At 44.1% G+C, this 21,537-nt stretch overlaps 1 protein-coding gene across 1 annotated transcript; it reads left to right on the plus strand.

Moving 5' to 3' along the window:
* The first annotated feature begins 12,304 nt into the window (after window positions 1-12,304).
* LOC139557970 (probable G-protein coupled receptor 139) lies at window positions 12,305-15,749 on the plus strand. Its single transcript, XM_071373347.1, has 4 exons — window positions 12,305-12,383; window positions 14,158-14,306; window positions 14,763-15,467; window positions 15,741-15,749. The coding sequence occupies exons 1-4, from the start codon at window positions 12,305-12,307 to the stop codon at window positions 15,747-15,749; spliced, it is 942 nt and encodes a 313-aa protein (XP_071229448.1).
* The last annotated feature ends 5,788 nt before the right edge of the window (window positions 15,750-21,537 follow it).

Raw genomic sequence — 21,537 nt, forward strand, 5'->3', positions numbered from 1 at the left:
TCTTTTCAAACAGCTCTTGTACTTAAACGGCATTATCATCATTGTCATTATCATCATCATGGATTCCCTGTCCCTCAGGGGGTGAAGTACAAGATGACCCCAGATGTCGAATCCTCCACAGCAATTCCTCTTCACTGCTCAGAATACTGATCACGGAAACCTGGTTTCCCTGGCAACAAGACTCCTCTTCTAATATAGCAACCAGCACACGTGCCAGAATGTTTTTGTTGTTTTCTAATTCCAACCAACCCTTACACGGAACCCAAACCGGCTGCGCGCGTGCGCCATCGTGCGCTATCGTGCATAAATGTATTTTGCCCCCCCACACCAAACACGATCACGACACGCAGGTTAAAATATCAAAACAAAGTCTGAACCGATGACATTCATTTGGGGACAGGTCGAAAATCATTAAACATGTATGGCAATTTAGCTAGCTAGCTTGCACTTGCTAGCTAACGTTAATTTGTCCTATTTAGCTAGCTTGCTGTTGCTAGCTAATTTGTCCTGGGATATAAACATTGAGTTGTTATTTTACCTGAAAAGCACAAGGACCTCTACTCCGACAACTAATCCACACATAAAACGGCCAACCAAATCGTTTCTAGTCATCTCTCCTCCTTCCAGGCTTTTTCATTTTTGAACTTATATGGTGATCGCATCTAAACTTTCATTGTATTACCATGACAACCGGCAACAAAGTTTGTCTTTCAGTCACCTGCTTCTGGGTACCTGCTTCTATAAACCAATGAGGAGATGACTTTCAGCGCGATCTGCGTCAGAAATAGGAACGACTTCTATTTTAGCCCTTTGCGTCGCAGACGCTCGTTGGCGCGTGCAAGCAGTGTGGGTGCAATAATTGAATAACATGGATTTCTACATTTATTTTGCGTGCTCGCGCACGCGACGTCACTCACTCACTCACTCACTCACTCACTCACTCACTCACTCACTCACTCACTCACTCACTCACTCACTCACTGCCTGGTACAGGTTCTATCTCTCTCTCTCTCTCTCTCTCTCTCTCTGATCAGAATTTTAGGTAGGCAAATTAACTTGTGAAGCTTATTATGTGAACTTACTCAGAAACGCTTTAATTTACTAATATAGGCCTACTATGTATTTATTGTATACTTTTATAGCCTACTGGACTCATAGAGAGTCACTCTATCAAGTTAATCTTGTTGGGGTGGGTGACTCCTTGAACCTACAATGGCTAGCCCCAAGTCGTTATATTTTTTATTCTGGTGCTTTATGCTATTTGCCTCATGGTTCCTGCCTGCTTTGTTGACTATGAACTTGCTTGTTTACCCAAACGTTGCACAGACTATCTCCCTGTCCTCTTCCGTGCCCTGATTTGTATTACTGCTGATATCTAGAAATGTGCATGTACACCCTGGCCCATCTACAGTTGCTAGCCCCAAATCTGACTTGTGCTCTGCTATCTGCTTCACCGATTTCTGCTCTTGTAAAAGCCTGGGTTTTATGCAAGTTAACACTAGAAGCTTATTAGCTAAAATGGATCAATTGAAAGAATAGGTTCACAGTTCCAATCCAGATGTGTTGGTCATTACTGAGACGTGGTTAAGAAAGAGTGTTTTGAGCACTGATGTTAACCTTTCTGTTTGTAATCTTTTTCTGCAAGACAGATCTTCCAAAGGTGGTGGAGTGGCAATCTTGTCTCCACCAAGTCTGTCTCCAAACAATGTGATTTGCTGTTTTAAAGCATTAACCTTTCAAATAGCTCGTTGTTGATTGTTTCTGGGTGTTATCATCCACCATGGGCACCGGCCTGTACCCTACCTGCCCTAAACTCTCTCCTGGCCCATTTACACTAAGTCTGAATTTGTCCTGCTAGTTGACCTAAACTGGGACATGCTTAAACCACCTGACCAAGTCGTAAAGCAATGGGACTCCCTAAATCTTTCTCAGATTATTACCAATTTCACAAGGTATGACTCCAAACATCCAGAAAAGGCTACTCTCCTTGATGTATCCTCACAAATAATCCTGATAGGTATCAATCTGGTGTTTTCTGTAATGACCTTAGTGATCACAGTTTTATAGCCTGTGTTCGTAACGGCTGCTCAGTGAAACGACCTGTCCTGATTTGTCATATACGCTTGCTAAAAAACTTTAATGAGCAAGACTTCCTTCATGACCTGGCCTCTGTAAATTGGTATAGAATCAGCTTGATCCCCTCTGTCGAAGAAACGTGGACAGTCTTTTTTGATATTTTCAGCGGTATTGTTAACAAACACACCCCCATAAAGAAAATGAGAATTAAAACAGGTTCAGCCCCTGGTTCGACCGTGATCTGACAGAGTTACTCCACCTCAAGAAAGGCTCGGCACACGCATACTCAGGCTGACTGGGTCTCGTTCAGGCAATTGAGAAATAAGTCCACCCAGGCTATCCGGAAGGCCAATGTTAGTTACTTTAAGGAGCAATTCACTCTCTGTGGGTCTAACCACAAGAAGTTCTGTAAAACAGTTAAAGAACTGGATAATAAACCCTCCTCCTCACTGCTGCCAATGTCCCTTGATGTTGATAATGTCGTTGTTACTGACAAGGAGCACATGGCTGAGCTCTTTAGTCACCACTTCATTGAGTTAGGATAACTATTTGACTCAGCTATGCCTCACTGCCTGTCCAACATTTCCTCATCTCCCACACCTTCTAATGCGACTAGCCCTGATGTTCCTCCCTCTTTTTCCCCTGCCCCACTACAAAGTTTCTCCCTGCAGGCAGTCACTGTCTCTCCTCTCTGGGGAGGTTCCCATTGCTTGGAAGGCAGCCAAGTTGCATCCTATATTTAAAGGGGGAGATCAAGCTGATCCTAACTGTTATAGGCCAATTTCTATTATGCCCTGTTTATCAAAAGTGTTGGAAAAACTTGTCAATAATCAACTTACTGGCTTTCTTGATGTCTATAGTATTCTCACTGGTATGCAATCTGGTTTCCGCTCAGGTTATGGATGTGTCACTGCAACCTTAAAAGTTCTAAATGATGTCTCCATTGCCTTTGATTCTAAGCAATGTTGTGCTGCTATTTTTGTTGACTTGGCCAAAGCTTTTGATACGGTAGACCATTCCAGTATCGGTGTCTCTGAGGGGTCTTTCGCCTGGTTTGCTGACTACCTCTCGAAGGGTGCAGTGTATAAAGTCAGAACATCTGCTGTCTCAGCCACTGCCTGTCACCAAGGGAGTAACCCAAGGCTCAATCCTAGGCTCTTCAAAATGTGCATCAACAACATAGCTCAGGAAGCTCACTCATCCATTTATATGCAGATGATACAGTCTTACACTCCATCTCTTCATTCAAAGACTCAATCATGGACACTCTTACTGACAGTTGTGGCTGATTCACATGATGTATTGTTGTCTCTACCTTCTTGCCTTTGTGCTGTTGTCTGTGCCCAATAATGTTTGTACCATGTTTTGTGCTGCTACCATGCTGTGCTGCTGTCATGTGGTGTTGCTACCATGTTGTTGTCATGTGGTGTTGCTACCATGCTGTGTTGTCATGTGTTGCTGCCATACTATGCTGTTGTCTTAGGTCTCCCCTTATGTAGTATTGTGGTGTCTCTTTTGTCATCCCCGCAGGAGGCCTTTTGCCTTTTGGTAGGCCATCATTGTAAATAAGAATGTGTTCTTAACTGACTTGCATAGTTAAATAAAGGTTAAATAAAATAAATAAATAAAAAATATAATGGGAAAGATTGTAAACTACTGTCAGCGTATAACCTTTGCACAGAGATGTCTTTAGGCCAGCTAAATGTCATGTAAGATTGTGCAGTTATGTGCAATGCTGTGCAGAACAGATTCCTTGCTTGTGGTGTAGAAAATGTGAGCTTACAAAAGATCAAACTGTTGGAAAGGAATCCTTTACCCAAAGTACCCACACAGTGCCATCTGTCGGCTAGCTTCAGCAGTACACTAAATTCTTCAATAAAACTTCATCTTCATCTGTACCTGCAGCCTGGCCTCAAAGAATAGATGTATCATAGTAAATGTAAATCCGTGACACCCAAATTAGCACAATATCACGTTTGGTATGGTTACATAAGACAAATAGTTACTTTCCATTTTATCTGTTGTTTGTAGCTTGTGAGTTGTGTAAACACTTTGTTGATTTTATGTATTTTGTTTTGTTGCTTTGCATGTGCTCATTTGCTGTCTGTTTTGTTATTGTAATTGTTTTTAACAATAACCAGCCCAGGGACTGCGGTTGAAAATTTGCCGGCTGGCTAAAACCGGCACTTTTACTGAAATGTTGATTCATGTGCATTGTCCCTGTAAAAATAAACTCAAACTGTCACGCCTGCTCCCGCTCTCCTTCTCTGGCGCTCGAGGGCACCAGGCTGCCCTTAATTACGCACACCTGTCAACATCATTACACGCAGCAGCGCTCATTGGACTCACCCCGAATATAATTGTCTGCTCCCCCGTTTGTTCCCTGTGTCTGCATTGATGTCGTTATTTTGTCCCCTGTCCAGACACTGTTCCTGTCCCGTTTCATGTCCATTATCTATTAAATGTTTCCCCTGTGCCTGCTTCCTGTCTCCAGCGTCGATCCTCACACAAACTCAAACTTAAGCCCCAAAAAAATGAAAGGAGGGAGGATGACTAGGCGTCAGATGCAAATGTCTGGCAACCCAAAGGTTGCATGTTCGAATCACATCACAGACAACTTTAGTATTTTAGAAACGACTTACTACTTTTTGGCTATTTTGCAACTACTTAGCATGTTAGCTAACCCTTCCCCTAACCCCTAGCTAAAGTTTGCCACGTAGCTAATGTTAGCCACAACAAAGTGGAATGGACATCCACAAATTAATACATACCATATGAAATGTAACATATCATAATAAATAGAGGGAGACATATTTGCAATCCAATGTAGCATTAAACTTAATTATGCAACTCTAGCCTACAACCAATTTCACATTGGAGTAATAGCAATTCACCCTTTGAAAAAGTTAAACTTCCACCAAGCACATCACTTAACCTCTGACCCTGTGACTTGATAATGAAACAGGGTCACGGGCAAGTCACAGTAGCCTTATCCTGCCTGTCTCATACGGTCTATGGTCTCTCAACAGGAAACACAATAGAATGCTCATTCTGCCTTCTAGATTCTAGATTGCCAACGTCAGCACATTGTTCCTTGGCGTGCACCAACCCGTTTGTCATGACACCCTATACCTTAATGCACTACTTTTGACGTCATAGCCTACAGGTTATGGCAGTGGCAGACAGATGGACTAGGAGTGGCAGTTGCAGACGGATGCTGCCTGGGAAACAGTGCTTCATGGTGCACCACTACACACATACACAGATGGATGTTGTCTCCCCCAACTCAGTCAGCCATATTCTACCCTGAGGCAACATGTCCAGAAACACACAATGAATCAGAGAGAGTTATGAAAAATTCTCATTCATTTAATTAATGTTCTATTTTAAGCCATACTCCAGTCAGAGACTGATTTGTTTTTTCACTTCAGTATCACTTCAAAAGGGACTGGGAAAAGGGAACACAGACACTGTCTAGAGACATACAGTCCCTTAGTGCAGATAACTGCAGTAATGAAGTGCCATGGTCTACCCTTTCGGGTCCCTGCCTCTAGTCTGAAGTGCTTACTGTCATGTCACAGTGGAGATGGAACAGCAGAGCAGATATTACCCACAGAGAGGTGTTATTCCCATTCTGACAGGCCAATGTATTGGGCCATTATATTTTGAATGAGAAGAGATAGAACATATACTGTACACATCCATTGTCTTTGAGCAGAGCTCCCGAGTGGCGCAGTGTCTAAGGCACTGCATCTCAGTGCTAAAGGCATCACTACAGACCCTGGTTCGATTCCAAGCTGTATCACAAACGGCTGTGATTGGAATCCCATAGGGCAGCGCACAATTGGCCCAGTATCATCCGGGTTAGGGTTTGGCCGGGGTAGTCAGTATTTGTACATTAATTCTTAACGGACTGCCTAGTTAAATAAAAAACAAATAAAGGTGCTAGATGTCAAAGTAACCTATACGTGACCTCGTTGACCCTCCGGAGAACCTTGAACGGCCCCACAAACCGGGTGCTCAGTTTCTTGCAGAGTGGGAGGTTCCTGGTAGAAAGCCAGACATGATCCCCAGGGTGGAACACAGGGGTCGCACTGTGGTGATGGTCTTCCTGGACCTTCTGACAGTGGACGGCACACTGAAGTCTCACGTGAGCGTCGCTCCACAATTCTTCTGCGCGCCGGAACCACTCATCAACCGCAGGAGTGTCGGTCTGACCCAGGGTCCACGGAGCCAGGGCTGGTTGAAAACCCAGAACACACTGGAAGGGAGTCAGCCCAAAGGAGGAGTGACGTAGCAAGTTCTGGGCGTACTCTGCCCATGCAAGGAATCGAGCCCACTCTCCCTGCAGGTTCTGACAGTGACTCCTCAGGAACCTACCCAGCCCCTGGTTCATCCTCTCCACCTGCCCGTTGGACTGAGGCCAGTACCCAGAACTGAGGCTGGCCGTGACCCCGAGCTTCTCCATAAACGGTTTTACATGAGGAACGATGTCCTCCAGGAATTCCAGAAGACCTGCTGGAAGAGTGCCTCAGCAACTTGGAGAGCAGTAGGGATACCAGAAAGAGGGATTTCAATGACAGGTTTTTGAAAATCTATCCACAACCAGGGGAGGGGAGATCAGTAACAAAGTAAATGGATAGATGGGACCAGGGACGCTGAGGCACGGGAAGAGGAAGGAGCTTCCCTGCTGGAGCGTTCCGGAGGGAAATTTGGTTTGGGCACATACGGAACACGATTTTACGTAGCGAGTGACATCCTGCGCCAAGGTGGGCCACCAGTATTTCTCAGAGTTGGATTGGGTAGTGTGAGAAATACCTGGATGTCCAGTGACAACAGCTGTGTGTGCCCAGGTAAGCAGCCGGTCCCTTATCCCTCTAGGGACGTAGATGCGCTCGGGAGGACAGTTAGTGGGTGCGGGCTCCCTCTCCAGAGCCTGGCGGATGTCCACATCTACGTCCCCGACTAAAGGAGCAAAGACATGGGAAGATGGTATTATGGACGCATTCTGGACAGCACCCTCTCCCGAATCGTAGAGACATGACATCGGCCTTGATGTTCTTAGAACCTGGGCGATGGGTCAGCGTGAAGTCAAACCTTGTGAAGGGCCCACCTTGCTTGGCACGAATTCAGCCTCCTCACTGTCCGTATGTACTCCAGGTTGCGATGGTCGGTGAGAATGACGAATGGTTCCCAGCCAGTGTGTCAACTCCTCTAATGCCAACTTCACCGCTAGGAGCTCACGATCACCGACGCCGTAATTCTTCTCTGCAGGGTTCTTAGAGTAATACGCACACGGGTACAACTTATGTGGATTACACTGTCGTTGAGACAGAACTGCCTCCACGCCTACCTCTGAAGCGTTCACCTCCACCACAAAGCATATCGTGGGATCTGGGTGTTTGAGCAATGGAGTGGAGGTGAAATGTCCCTTGAGTAGACAGAAGGCGTCAGCCGCTGGGCTCCACATCAAACTATGGGTCCCTCCCTTAAGGAGAAAGGTAAGAGGAGAGACGACAGCTGAAGTTCCTGATCAGTCAGCGGGAGAAGTTGGAAAAACTCCAAAACCTTTGTGACCCCTTTATGGTGGTTGGGACTGACCATGACCTGACCACATCTACCTTCTTGTCGTCCATCCTCACTCCCTGCGGGCTGATTTGGTAGCCTAAGAAGGAGACAGCCCTCTGATGAAATTGGCACTACTCAGCCTTGATGAACGGGTGGTTAGCCAGGAGGCATTCCAGGACTGCTCGAACGTGAGTGATGTGATCCTCCAGGGTAGCCGAATAGATCAAGATGTCATCGATGTACACAACCACCTGACGTCCGTGCATGTCCCTGAACACCTCGTTAACGAATGCCTGGAACACTGGCGGGGCTTTGGCTAAGCCAAGTGGCATCACTGAGTACTCTTAGTGACCAGACATCGTGCTAAAAGCAGTCTTCCACTCATCTCCCTCACGGATGCAGATGAGATTGTAAGCACTCTGCAGGTCTAGTTTGGTAAAGAAACGGGACCTGTGTAGTGGTTTGATGGCTGCCGGCACCAACGGGAGAGGGTACCGATACTTTGTGTAATCTTATTGAGTCCTCTGTAGTCAATGCATGGAAGTAACCCTCCAACCTCCTTGGCCACGAAGAAGAAACCAGCCGACGCAGGAGAAGTGGATGTGCGGATGAACCCTTGTTGGATTGCATCTTAGTACCGACGATCCCAAAGTTAGTTATTCAGAAGGATGGCCATCACAATGAGTGCATCCAAGGTGAGGTTGTCATCTCGACAGGCGAGTTCTGTCTGGACCTCCTCGTGCAGACCTCTTCTGAATAGTGTACGAAGCGCTGGCTCATTCCATCCACTGGATGCTGCTACTGTCCGGAAGGTGAGCGCTGCTCGGCAGCCGTCTGGTCCCCCTGCTGTAATTGAAGTAGACGCTCACCCTCCCTCTCTGCCCTCAGGGGGGGATGAGCGAAGGTACATTTAAAAATCAGAGCCATGAACCCCTCACAGGAATCTAGATCATCCTCTCCACTCTCCTAGACAGCCGTAGCCCACTCCAACGCCCACCCAGTCATGAGAGAAATAACTGTTGCAACCTTGGACCTCTCGCTAGTGGAGGCTCGCAACTGATGTGTAAAGTCGAGGGAGCACTGAAGTAGAAAGTCACAGCATATAGATGGGGTACCGTCATATTTATCTGGGAGTGACAAACGGGCATCACTGACCTGAGCGGGTTGCTGAGCTGGCTTGCTGGGTCGGCTGATTGTAGAGTATCCTCCGCTAGCTGAATGCAACGCCCCAAGGTGTGTTTGAGACGTTGCAAACTGTGAAGAGCCTCTTCCATAGCCGTGCCAGTTGGTCATGGTGTTGACGTAGAAGGTAACCCTGCTTGTTGACCGTCTGGGAGATATTCGGTTTTCCTGCTGCTTCCATTGTGAGTCAGTATTCTGTAACGATGATGCTGTGAGTCGAGAAGCAGGTGCAGGAGAAACGTTTAATAAAACAACAACCAAGACAACATAACAGTGGCGTTCACGCTTGAACACAGGAACAATACTGACTGAGGAAGGAACCCAAGGGAGTGAGAGATATAGCGGAGGTAATCAGGAAGGTAATGGAGTCCAGGTGAGTATCACGATGATCTGCAGGTGCACGTAGTGATTGATGCCAGCTGTGCGTAATAATGGATCCCAGGACTGGTGGTTAGTATACCGACGATGTCGAACACCAGAGGGGAGGAGCGGGTGTAGATGTGACACCTTAAGTCTCATTCGGTCATTATCCAATGTTTTCATAGCAATGTGCCAGTAATGTCAAGGACTGTTTCCAAGAAACCATTCCCTTAATGTTAAACGGAATTTACCCAGAACGTGGTGTCGTCACATTTTATTGATTAATGTGACGACTGCTGCTCATCGAATGATTAACGGGCTATAATTACGTGATTAAATGAATCAGGTAATTATTAATTCATTAACAGGGGGCACCATGGGAAAGTTTTGGCTTTATTGAGTTTCTATTTCCCAAATTAACTCAAAGAATATCAGAATATCGATTTATATTATATTCTGAGAACATGGCAACCATTTTCTGTGTATGTTTGGTGTGACATGGAATTTTCTTCTAATCCTTAGAAAACTAGAAACAAGCTGTTATTGGCAGAGAGATTTGGATCTCTTTTTCTTATCGGTCTATTAACTAATTTACCACCTGGTGATGTTACGCCCTGACCTTAGTTCCTTTTTTATGTCTCTATTTTGGTTTGGTCAGGGCGTGAGTTGGGGTGGGCATTCTATGTTTTGCATTCTATGTTTTGTATTTCTTTGTTGTTTGGCCGGGTGTGGTTCTCAATCAGAGGCAGCTGTCTATCGTTGTCTCTGATTGAGAACCATACTTAGGTAGCTCTTGCCCACATGGGTTTTGTGGGTAGTTGTTTTCTGTCTTTGTGTCTGTACCAGACAGGACTGTTTCGTTTCGTTTCATTCTCTTTGTTATTTTGTTTAGTGTTCTGTTTTTTAAATAAATTAACATGAACACTTACCACGCTGCGCTTTGGTCCGATTCCTCCTCATCCGACGACGACGAACGTTACAGGTGATGTCACCAGACAGGCCAAAACTCCATCCCACCAAAACAGGATGAAATGTAATACTCTAAAAGGGCATTATCACCATTTTCACAATTTCAAAGTATTATTCCAACCTCATAGGGTGGAAACAGTAGATATAAAACCCAGGAATATCACGTGGCAATTTGGTAATTTTTTGTATTGTTTAAACCTTTAAACGATACAAATAAATCATACAATTTCTTGTGAATTCACAATGCAGGTATGGTCCTGCATATGACCGCTAGGAGGCTATGCAGTTCCATCTACCGCGGTCATGGCTACCAGACGGCGCTCACCTTATTGCTGCCCCCCCACTCACTCAGCAATGATGCAGTTAGATTCCTCTGTGTGCCTCTCCTCCATGTTCTCAGTGGTCAGTACATGGGACTTCCTGTCCCACTTTTCATCAACGTGATGGCTCGTTGCAGTGATGTATGACATCGTGTTCATAGACATCCAACAATCTGTTGTTAACGCCATGTATGGGGTGTTTGAGAGCTCGTGCTTTGTACTTGCAGAGCAATCATTGTAGAATTTCTCAATTCGGACCGTCGTGGTTTTTCGACATGGCATCTTGTAGTCTGGATCTAGATACGCCATCAGGACATTGAAGCCGCATACTTTACCATTGACAATGGCTGTATATCAACTGCAATCATTTCTGTAATCGCGCTGTGATTTTCTCACTCCATCCTTTATCGAAATTCCTTCGTGTGAAGAGCCTGTCTAGTGTCTGTGGTTGGTGGCCTCCGCTGCTGCCAGCAACGATTTGGGTCTCACAGTGCCTCCCTTTCAGATGGTTAAAGATACACTCTTGGGATCTTAAGTGCTTACAAATTCGTAACATACTGTACAAATTAAAATTCATAGCATTTAATTCAAATTGAAATTCGGGAACCTATCATACGAATTGCCCCCCCCCCCCCCAAAAAAAATGTATGACATAGTGGACCTGTTTTGGCTCGTGAGCACTTATAAAACTACTGTCTCAAATGATAAAAAAACCTTTGTTAGACCGTTTTAAGCATTGCACCTGTACTGTCACTGTAGCTCAATTCCACCTTGCAAAGTCTGCATTTCACCACCTTCTCACTTAACTTCTGAAAGCATTGTCATACAGGACTTCACTGCTGTCACTTCCCTCTCTCTCTGCCATTTTTCCAACTGTCAACAACGATGACATGCGGAGCGCTTTATATCCGTGGCAAATACTTTTTTTTGAAATCCCCCTTTATAATGATGATTGGGACCTGTTAATGGTAGTTTTCTGATAAGTGCACTGTGATTTAGTTTTTCGGTTAGGGATTTCTTCTAAATGTCAACAATCCCAATTTAATTTAAACATTCACACCCCTATCCAGAACATGAATATCTTTATTCTGAGAACATGGCAACCATGGTCTGTGTATGTTTTGTGTGACATTGATGAAATATTCCCCTAACTTTTAGAAAACTGGTCACGGATGTTCTTGCAATGTCCCATGAAACATGTTCTCAGAATATCCAATATTAATGTTCTAGACATGTTTCATGGGACATTGCAAGAACATCTGAGTCCAGAGAACATGCTAACCATGTTCTGGGTAAGTTTTGTTTGACATGTTCGAATGTTCTCCTAACTCTAACAACAATACCTGCTAAATAGGTTCTCAGGAAGTTTTTGCTGTTGTTCCCTTATCTAACGGAAAACTGGACACTCGAACATCAGAGGAACAATACGGATAATACAAAAATGTTCTCTCTCCCTAGACGGGTAATATTACAAAAACGTTCTATCTCCCTAGAGTTGTTAACTTGGATGTCAGTATGAGACAAGAAAAGTAGATCGATGAGAGGAAGAAGGTTCTTTAGATGCACACAAGGTGAGTAGAATATCCAACCTCTGTAGTCCAACCAATAAGCTTGTCTGTGCCTCAGAGATCGTCATAGAGTAATGATTAACAATAGGTAAATAAAGACACGTGTGCACGTTTGCATGTCTGTGTGGGGTGTGCTTGTGAGGGGATAACTCTTAGTGATATGACAAAAGCACAGATATGTGCTAGTGATGTTGAGAGGAGAGGGACTCTCCTGGATGCAGTTTCTGCTAATAGTATACAATATATCTGGTGGGTAAAGACATGAACACCCAAGAGGAACACTGGATGGTCACTCTGCAGGTTGTGTTCTACCCAGCCTTGGCTATAGTGGGCATCCCTTGTGAGTATACCTAAACCTATAGAACTAATTGCTGCAAGGTATGGATGTCTTATACAGATGGATGAGTACAATGACTCGGGGCGTTGTAGGAAAACTGGCACATTTGTTCAGCACACATCAGAATATGCATGTTATTTTTTCCCACAAATATATTTGACAAATCAAATGTATTCCGCATTTAATGGATAATGCATTTAATGGTTATAATGAATCTTTGAGTAAATTATTAAATAAATTATTAAAAAGAAACGTCCCTTTTTCAGGACCCTGTCTTTCAAAGATAATTCATACAAATCCAAATAACTTCACAGATCTTCATTGTAAAGGGTTTAAACACTGTTTCCCATGCTCGTTCAATGAACCATAAACAATTAATTAACATGCACCTGTGAAACGGTCGTTAAGACACTAACAGTTTACAGACGATAGGCAATTAAGGTCACAGTTATGAAAACTTAGGACACTAAAGAGGCCATTCTACGGACTCTGAAAAACACCAAAAGAAAGATGCCCATGGTCCCTGCTCATCTGCGTGAACATGCCTTAGGCATGCTGCAAGGAGGCATGAGGACTGCAGATATGGCCAGGGCAATAAATTGCAATGTCAGTACTGTGAGACGCCTAAGACAGCGTTACAGGGAGACAGGATGGACAGCTGATCATCCTCGCAGTGGCAGACCACGTGTAACAACACCTGCACAGGATCGGTACATCCAAACTTCACACCTGCGGGACAGGTACAGGATGGCAACAACAACTGCCCGAGTTACACTAGGAACGCATAATCCCTACATCAGTGCTCAGACTGTCCGCAATAGGCTGAGAGAGGCTGGACTGAGGGCTTGTAGGCCTTTTGTAAGGCAGGTCCTCACCAGACATCACCGGCAACAACGTCACCTATGGGCACAAACCCACCGTCGCTGGACCAGACAGGACTGGGAGAAAGTGCTCTTCACTGACGAGTCACGGTACTCTGGAGCGGGATCGATTTGGAGGTGGAGGGTCCCTCATGGTCTGGGGCGGTGTGTCACAGCATCATCGGACTGAGCTTGTTGTCATTGCAGGCAATCTCAACGCTGTGCGTTACAGGGAAGACATCCTCCTCCCTCATGTGGTAGCCGTCCTGCAGGCTCATCCTGACATGTCCCTCCAGCATGACAATACCACCAGCCATACTGCTCATTCTGTGTGTGATTTACCGCAAGACAGGCATGTCAGTGTTATGCCATGGCCAGCAAAGAGCCTGGACCTCAATCTCATTGAGCACGTCTGGGACCTGTTGGATTGGAGGGTGAGGGCTAGGGCCATTCCCCCCAGAAATGTCCGGGAACTTGCAGGTGCCTTGGTGGAAGAGTGGGGTAACATATCACAGCAAGAACTGGCAAATCTGGTTCCGTCCATGAGGAGGAGATGCACTGCAGTACTTAATGCATCTGTTGGCCACACCAGATCCTGACTCTTACTTTTGATTTTGACCCCCCCTTTGTTCAGGGACACACTATTCCATTTCTGTTAGTCACATGTCTGTGGAACTTGTTCAGTTTATGTCTCATTTGTTGAATCTTGTTATGTTCATACAAATATTTACACATGTTAAGTTTGCTGAAAATAAACGCAGTTGACAGTGAGAGGACGTTTCTTTTTTTGCTGAGTTTATATGGCTATAGTAACATTAAGCAAAGGCTGATATAAGCTTGGTATAGGCTATGTATGTATGATTAAATGCTTAATTTGTTTCCAATGACACACCTAATGACACAAATACCTCCACCAGCCAACATTGTTACCTTCCTCATCTTCTGGCGGAGAAACTGCATGCTGTCCAAGTCCAGCACCTTCTACCTGATGGCCATCTCTATAGCTGACACTCTGGTCCTCGTCTTCATCGTGGTGCTGGAGATCACGGTCAAATTTTGCCAAGAGGTACTTATTTAGTCAGAAATGTCACTGTTCTTTTCATTTCTAGTTCTGTCAGTAAAAGTTTACATTGGATTTCTATAAAAACGCTGTAATTACTACAGTAACAGCAAACAGCATTGTACTAACCCAGTAGCCTATTTCAGGGTTTCCCAAACTTTGTTCTGGGGCCCCCCTAGTGCATGCTTTAGTTTTTGCCCAAGTAGTACACAGCTGATACAAATAATCAAAGCTTGATGATGAGTTGGTTATTTGAATCAGCTGTGTTCTTCTAGGGCAAAAAACTAAATGTGTAACCACAGGGGTCCCAGGACCGTGTTAAGGAAACCCTGGCCTACTTTACTAATTGTTTTGTCATTTCTTTGTAATGGATTTGAGTGCTTGATGTTATTACACTGATGGCAATAGGAACTGTTCCCTCCATTGTAAATGCACTTTAAATGAGGCTTGATTTGATTTGAGGAGCCGTTTTGGAGCCGTGAGCCCTGGTGCCGCCTGAGAGACATTTTCAGCTACAGGGCCTACAACACCTCAACCTGGCTGGTGGTGGTTTTCACAGCAGAGCGCTTCATTGCCATCCACACCTGGACCATCAAGACCAAACTCTGCACCCCGCGCAGTGCCTTAGCAGCCATCACCACCATCTTACTCCTCAGCCACCTCCTGGCAATACCCTACTACTGGTCCAATGTCTCAGTTTACGACCACAACCAGACCAGATGGGCCTGTATATACGAACCTGAGGGCCCGCATGGTTATGTGCATGCCCTGGTGGGGGCCCAGACCTTAGTGGCCTACGTCCTACCTTTCCTCATCATCCTCACCCTCAACGGGCTGACTCTGCGACAGATCTCCCTTAGCAACAAGGTCCACGTGGTGACGGCTGCCGACCTAACCTCAGGGGCCTACAGGGTGACGCCCCTGCTGCGCTCCAGAAAGAGGAAGTCTGTAGTGCTCCTGGTGACTGTGTCCATGAGCTATGTGCTGCTATCCGTCACCCGCGCAATCACCCAGATCATCATACGCACCACCTTCGTCTATGGCCAGGATCGCAACGACTACAACCTGCAGATCAATGTGGCGGCTGACATTGGTAGCATGCTGAGCCTCAGTAATGCAGCCATCAACACGTATCTTTATGCCTGCACTCAGGCCAAGTTCCGTCAGGTATTCATAACCTGTGTCAGACAGGTTTTGTCCCATTGCAAGACTAACAAAACCCTGCCCAGCAGTAGACCTGTTATTTACAATTTATAACACTTTAGCCTTGTCCAGGTCTGGACCAAGCTGAAGGTACTTGGGGTTAATGAGACTGTTTAAACCCTTTCTCAGGACAATGGAAAACGGATTAGTTCTCATAACACAAATTCATAAATGGTTACCTTTTCTCCAGAAATCTACAGTTAACTAGGAACTCCATAAATGTGTGTGGGGTTGCAGGTAGCCTAGTGGTTAGAGCGTTGGGTCAGTAACCAAAAGGTTGCTAGATCGAATCCCCGAGCTGACAAGGTAAAAATCTGTCGTTCTGCCCCTGAACAAGGCAGTTAACCCACTGTTCCGAGGCTGTCATTGTAAATAAGAATGTTCTTCTTCACTGACTTGCCTAGTTAAATAAAGGTCAAATTAAATGTGTACTTCACACCTTTTGTTGCTCTGTAAAAGTAGGATGACGTCAATGCTCACAGCAGAATTACACATCTGCAATGTTTGCCCCTGCAGTCAGAATTAATTTCCTTGAATAGGTTTCCAGTGAACCCACTGTTCCTAGGCCGTCATTGTAAATAAGAATTTGTTCTTCACTGACTTGCCTAGTTAAATAAAGGTCAAATTAAATGTGTACTTCACACCATTTTGTTACTCTGTAAAAGTAGGATGACATCACCCTGTCAATGCTCACAGCAGAATTACACATGTGCAATGTTTGCCCCTGCAGTCAGAATTAATTTCCTTGAATAGGTTCCCAGTTACAATGCAAACAAAAGGAGAGATATACAAGAAAGGGAGAGCTCTGTTCCTGGCTGTAGCATTTTTCATTTCCTAAACAGGTGCCTGGGATTAAGAAATGCTATCTTGATTGTTTTGTCAACAAATATTTTGGAGTGGTAGCATTGTCTGCTGTTTGCTTAAGCCTGCTTGAAAGAGTTGTTTTTACATTTAACAACAGCAGCTGTGTTCACACTACCATATTGATCTGAGCCTTGCTGATGGAAAGCCACGACAGTGTCCGACTTTCGGCTATCGCAGATAGCCTTCAGTAGCCTTACAACTCGAACATACCCAATGGGTTCGACCTCCCCTGTTCAGACGTTGCATGCATCAACCAATGGCTGCGTGCCACATCAACGACTGTGCTGTCGGGCAAAATCAATAGGTTGAGCCAGAGCCGGCCTACCTTAAACACACCATTTTGAAGTCAGCACAAACTACTTATAGGATGGTAGGTTCAGGTCGTGTTCCCCCAGAATGTCAGATCCTCACAAGGTAAAGTTCTTATTATTGAGAAGTGATTTTCTAAGAGGAAGGTATTTTTGTGCGCTAATTCCCAGGTTTGAGTAAAACGATGGAAAATATGCTTTTCTGTGTATTGGGCACAAAATGGTTGAATCAAGGGCATTTGTCAACGCATTGTGATGTGGAAAGTACATGGAAAATACATTGACTTTGGAAAAAAAGTAATCAATGTTAACTGCTGTTTAGAGGGTGAAATTTCAACCACAGGATTGTCATAACTAACCACATTTCCATTCAGCAGCAATTTAGCATGTTTGCACACCACCCCGTAATTGTTTGATCTAGCATGGATGACAACCTGTAAAAAACAACCTTGAAAACTTTTCCCAGGTTGTCTGGTCTAGTACTCCTCAGCTTTCACATTTTGCTGCATTAAAATGCAAATCTAGAAAGTGACTACATGTTTTTTCTACCAACGTATACAATCTACTCCACATTTAAGTCAAATAAATTATAGAAAAATTCTCTAATAAAAAATGGAATGTCTTGTTTTCACACCCCAGAGTTAATAATTGGTGGAAGCAGCTATTACAGCTGTGAATAATTTTGAATAAGATTCTCACAACTCTTTTGGAGCATACAGTGCATTTGGAAAGTATCCAGACCCCTTGACTTTTTTCACATTGTTACATTAGAGCCTTATTCTAAAATGGATTAAATACATATTTTCCTGATCAATCTACACACAATACCCCATAATGACAAGGCAAAAACAGGTTTAGACATTTTTGCACATTTATATATTTTTTGTTACAGAAATACTTTATTTACATAAGTATTCAGACCCTTTGCTAGAGACTCAAAATTCAGTTCAGGTGCATCCTGTTTCCATTGATCATCCTTGAATTGTTTCTACAACTTCGAGTCCACCTGTGGTAAATTCAATTGATTGGACATGATTTGGAAAGGCACACACACCTGTCTATACAAGGTCCCACAGTTGACAGTGCATGTCAGAGCTAAAACCAAGCCATGAGGTTCAAGGAAATTGTCCGTAGAGCTCCGAGACAGGATTGTGTTGAGACAGATCAGTGGAAAGGTACCAAACATTTCTGCAGCATTTAAGGTCCCGAAGAACACAGTGGCCTCCACCAGACTCATCCTAGAGCTTGCCGCCCGGCCAAACTGAGCACTCGGGGGAGAAGGGCCTTGGTCAGGGAGAAGACCAAGAACCCGATGGTCACTCAGAGAGCTCCAGAGTTCCTCTGTGGAGATGGGAGAACCTTCCAGAAGGACAACTATCGCTGCAGCACTCCACCAATCAGGCCGCTATGGTAGAGTGGCCAGACAGAAGCTACTCCTCAATAAAAGGCACGACAGCTCGCTTGGAATTTGCCAAAAGGCACCTAAAGGACTGAAAAACAAGATTCTCTGGTCTGATGAAACCAAAATCGAACTTCTTGGCCTGAATGCCAAGAGTCACGTCTGGAGGAAACCTGGCACCATCCCTACGGTGAAGCACGGTGGTGGCAGCATCATGGTGTGGGGATGTTTCTCAGCGGCAGGGACTGGGAGACGAGTCAGGATGGAAGGAAAGATGAGCGGAGCAAAGTACAGAGATCCTTGATGAAAAGTGCTCTGGAGCAGATTAAGACCTCAGACTGGGGCAAAGGTTCACCTTCCAACAGGACAACGACCCTAAGCACACAGCCAAGACAACACAGGAGTGGCTTCGGGACAAGTCTCTGGATGTTCTTGAGTGGCCCAGCCAGAGCCCGGACTTGAACGCGATCAAATAGCTGTGCAGCGACGGTACCCATCCAACCTGAAAGAGCTTGTGAGGATATGCAGAGAAGAATGGGAGAAACTCCCCAAATACAGGTGTGCCAAGCTTGTAGCCAAGAAGAGAAAAGGCTGTAATCACTGCCAAAGGTGCTTCAACAAAGTACTGAGCAAAGGGTCTGAATTCTTATGTAAATGTGATATCAGTTGTATTTTGTATAAATTTGCTAAAATGTCTAAACCTGTTTTGCTCTGTTATTATGGGCTATTATGTGTAGATTGATAATTAAAAAAAGAATTTCATCAATTTTAGAATAAGGCTGTAAAGTAATAAAATGTGGTAAAAGTCAAGGGGTCTGAAAACTTTCCGAGTGTACTATATATCAATTGTTTGTCAAAATTGCTCAAGCTCAGTATATTTTCTTGGGAATCATTGATGGAAGGCAGTTTTCAAACCTTCTCTGATTTTCAAGCAGATTCATGTCAGGACCATTCAGGAACCCTCATCACCTCTTGGAAAGTCATACTGGTCTGTCTTCAGCATTAAAATGTGTAATTGTCCCGCTGAAAAATACAACTTTATCACAGGGTTAGGTATTTGAGAAGACTACGACACCTTTTCCTTTCATTTTTACCTTTGCATCTTTTATATTTATTTTTTATGCTGACAGCGAGCTGGCCATTACTCTGACACTCAAAAATGCTCAACACAACTTGCTCTCTAAATACTTTGAAAAAACAGTGAGTCTAGACAAGTTGAGCCACACAGCTCTCTCTCTGACCACCACAGGGCTCATGGCACTAGCCTAGCTAGTTAGCATATTGCTAGCCGGAGAGAAGCGTGGGCTTCCCTTGTCTCTCGACAAACAAAATGTGTCTCTCGACCGCTGAGCTGTGAAGCTAGGGTGATCAGTCTAGTCAACACGATACGGTGAACGTAGGGCTCAAATATCATATTACAGTATTTCTCACTTTTGACATTTCTGAATAATAAAACGTTCTAAGTATGCTTTTAGGGTAAGTAAGCATCTAAGTATGCTTTTTTGTGTGTTAGTATGCCTATAATTTTTTGGGGGCTGTGCATTTATCTTCAAATACAGTTCCTACTTTCACCACTAGAGGTAGTAAGACAACTGAGAACTATCTATTTGGCTTGGTTGCCCTCCCGAAGTTGACTTGTGCTAGCAAGTACAACAGTTCTCAGCTTTTAGCAGTTTCTTGCTGGCTATAAAAACAGATTTAAATAATTATGGAAACAAATCAAACATGAAAATCCAAACCAGTCCATGAATGAATACAGGTATATATATTTTTTTTTCTTTAATAACACAAACTCCAAAGCAAATCAGGGGGAGGTAAATAGGTATACTATATTTAGTACTCTAGTTTAAAGTCCTCTCATCCTCTCAGTTGTGTATTTATCTTCAAAATATTCTTATTCCGCCCAGCCCTAGCCTAAATGCGAGTTTTCACTTGCGGGTGAAAAAGCTAGTTTGGGGTAGCTAGCCTTCCGGCGAATTACCCGCGTTAGCTAAGCCTTACGGCAAGAGCTAATCTTTTTAGTGTCATTTGTAGCTAGCTAGGCGAGAGTTAGGAGCTAGCAACACTACCGTTGCTGTGTAGTACTAGTACGGTTAGCTTGCCTTGCGGCGAATGCTAGTCCTTTGTTAGCTAGCCTTGCAGCTGGTTGGCTAAAGCCTTGCGGCGGCGATAAGTAAACTAATACCAATAGCAAGCCGTGTGGTGCTAGCTAAACGGAGACTGACGAGTAGAAAATTTATTCTACTCTAAGCAAAACCTTTCAAGTTGAAGTCCTACATTTGGCAGTGTTAACCTCACGGTTCTCCTGAGAACGGTTCAGTAAGAAAAACAGAAATCCAGTCGAGTTGAAAAGCACTTTAGTGTACGCAGTCAACTTCCGCAAGGAAGACAGGCGAGAATGACCAGTTGGGCGGGCGAGTGACTCCCTTTATGGAGGAGAGGGGCTCACCTCACTCACCACTCGACCTGTCTGTCTCCATCAGATGCTGTGCAATTGCTTACTTCGAGCTGGGGAGTTTGTCATCAGGATCAAAATAAATAACAGAGCAAAGCCCAGGTAAAAACTTAGAGGACAACCACACTCAGTCTTCTGAAAACCTAATCCCGGGAGAGATTTTCTGCAGGACAATTACACACATTTTTATGCCAAAGACACACCAGAATGCATTTCCAAGAGGTGTTGAGTGTTCCTGAACGGTCCAGTCTCAGTCCTGACTTTAAGCTGCTTAAACAAATCTGAGACAACGTTTGAATATTGCTGTCCAATGATTCCCAACCAAATTTACTGAACTACAGCAATTGACAAAAACAATGGAAATAAAGGTAGCTGCCAAAATAAAAGGCAACACTTCAAGTAAATGAGGGATAAAAAGTATATTGAAAACAGGTGGTTCAACACAGGTGTGGTACCTGAGTTAAGTAATCAAATAAAATCTCATCATGCTTAGGGTCTGAGAAAGCATTTTGTGGAAGTATGGCGTCGCATCCCTACAATAGAGATCCAGAGGCGCATTGAAGTAATTCTAACAGTTAATAATGGGCTCATCATGCTATTAATAAACTTTACCTTGGTATTTCCATTGTATTTTGGCAATTGCCTGTATGTTGCCGTAAAGTTTGGTTGGGAATCATTGGACAGCAATATTCAAACGTTGTCTCAGATTTGTTTAAGCAGCTTAAAGTCAGGACTGAGACTAAATATTTTTTGGGAACATTTTCACATTTTCCTTCACTTTGAGAATGTAACGTAGATCGGTAGGAAAAATATAAAACGTAATCCGTTTTAGATTTAATTTTAAAGGCCGCAAAATGTGAACTGTGCAAGGGGTGTGTAGACCTTCACTACGCACTGTAAATATGAAATATACTGTATAGAATTGGGCCAAAGGCATTTAAAACGTGTTAGTTACTATTGTATTAAATGCGCTTATATTGTGACTCAAATTTTAATACAATTCTTCAA

Source organism: Salvelinus alpinus, chromosome 28 (genome assembly GCF_045679555.1).
Source record: "Salvelinus alpinus chromosome 28, SLU_Salpinus.1, whole genome shotgun sequence".
Lineage (NCBI taxonomy): Eukaryota > Metazoa > Chordata > Actinopteri > Salmoniformes > Salmonidae > Salvelinus > Salvelinus alpinus.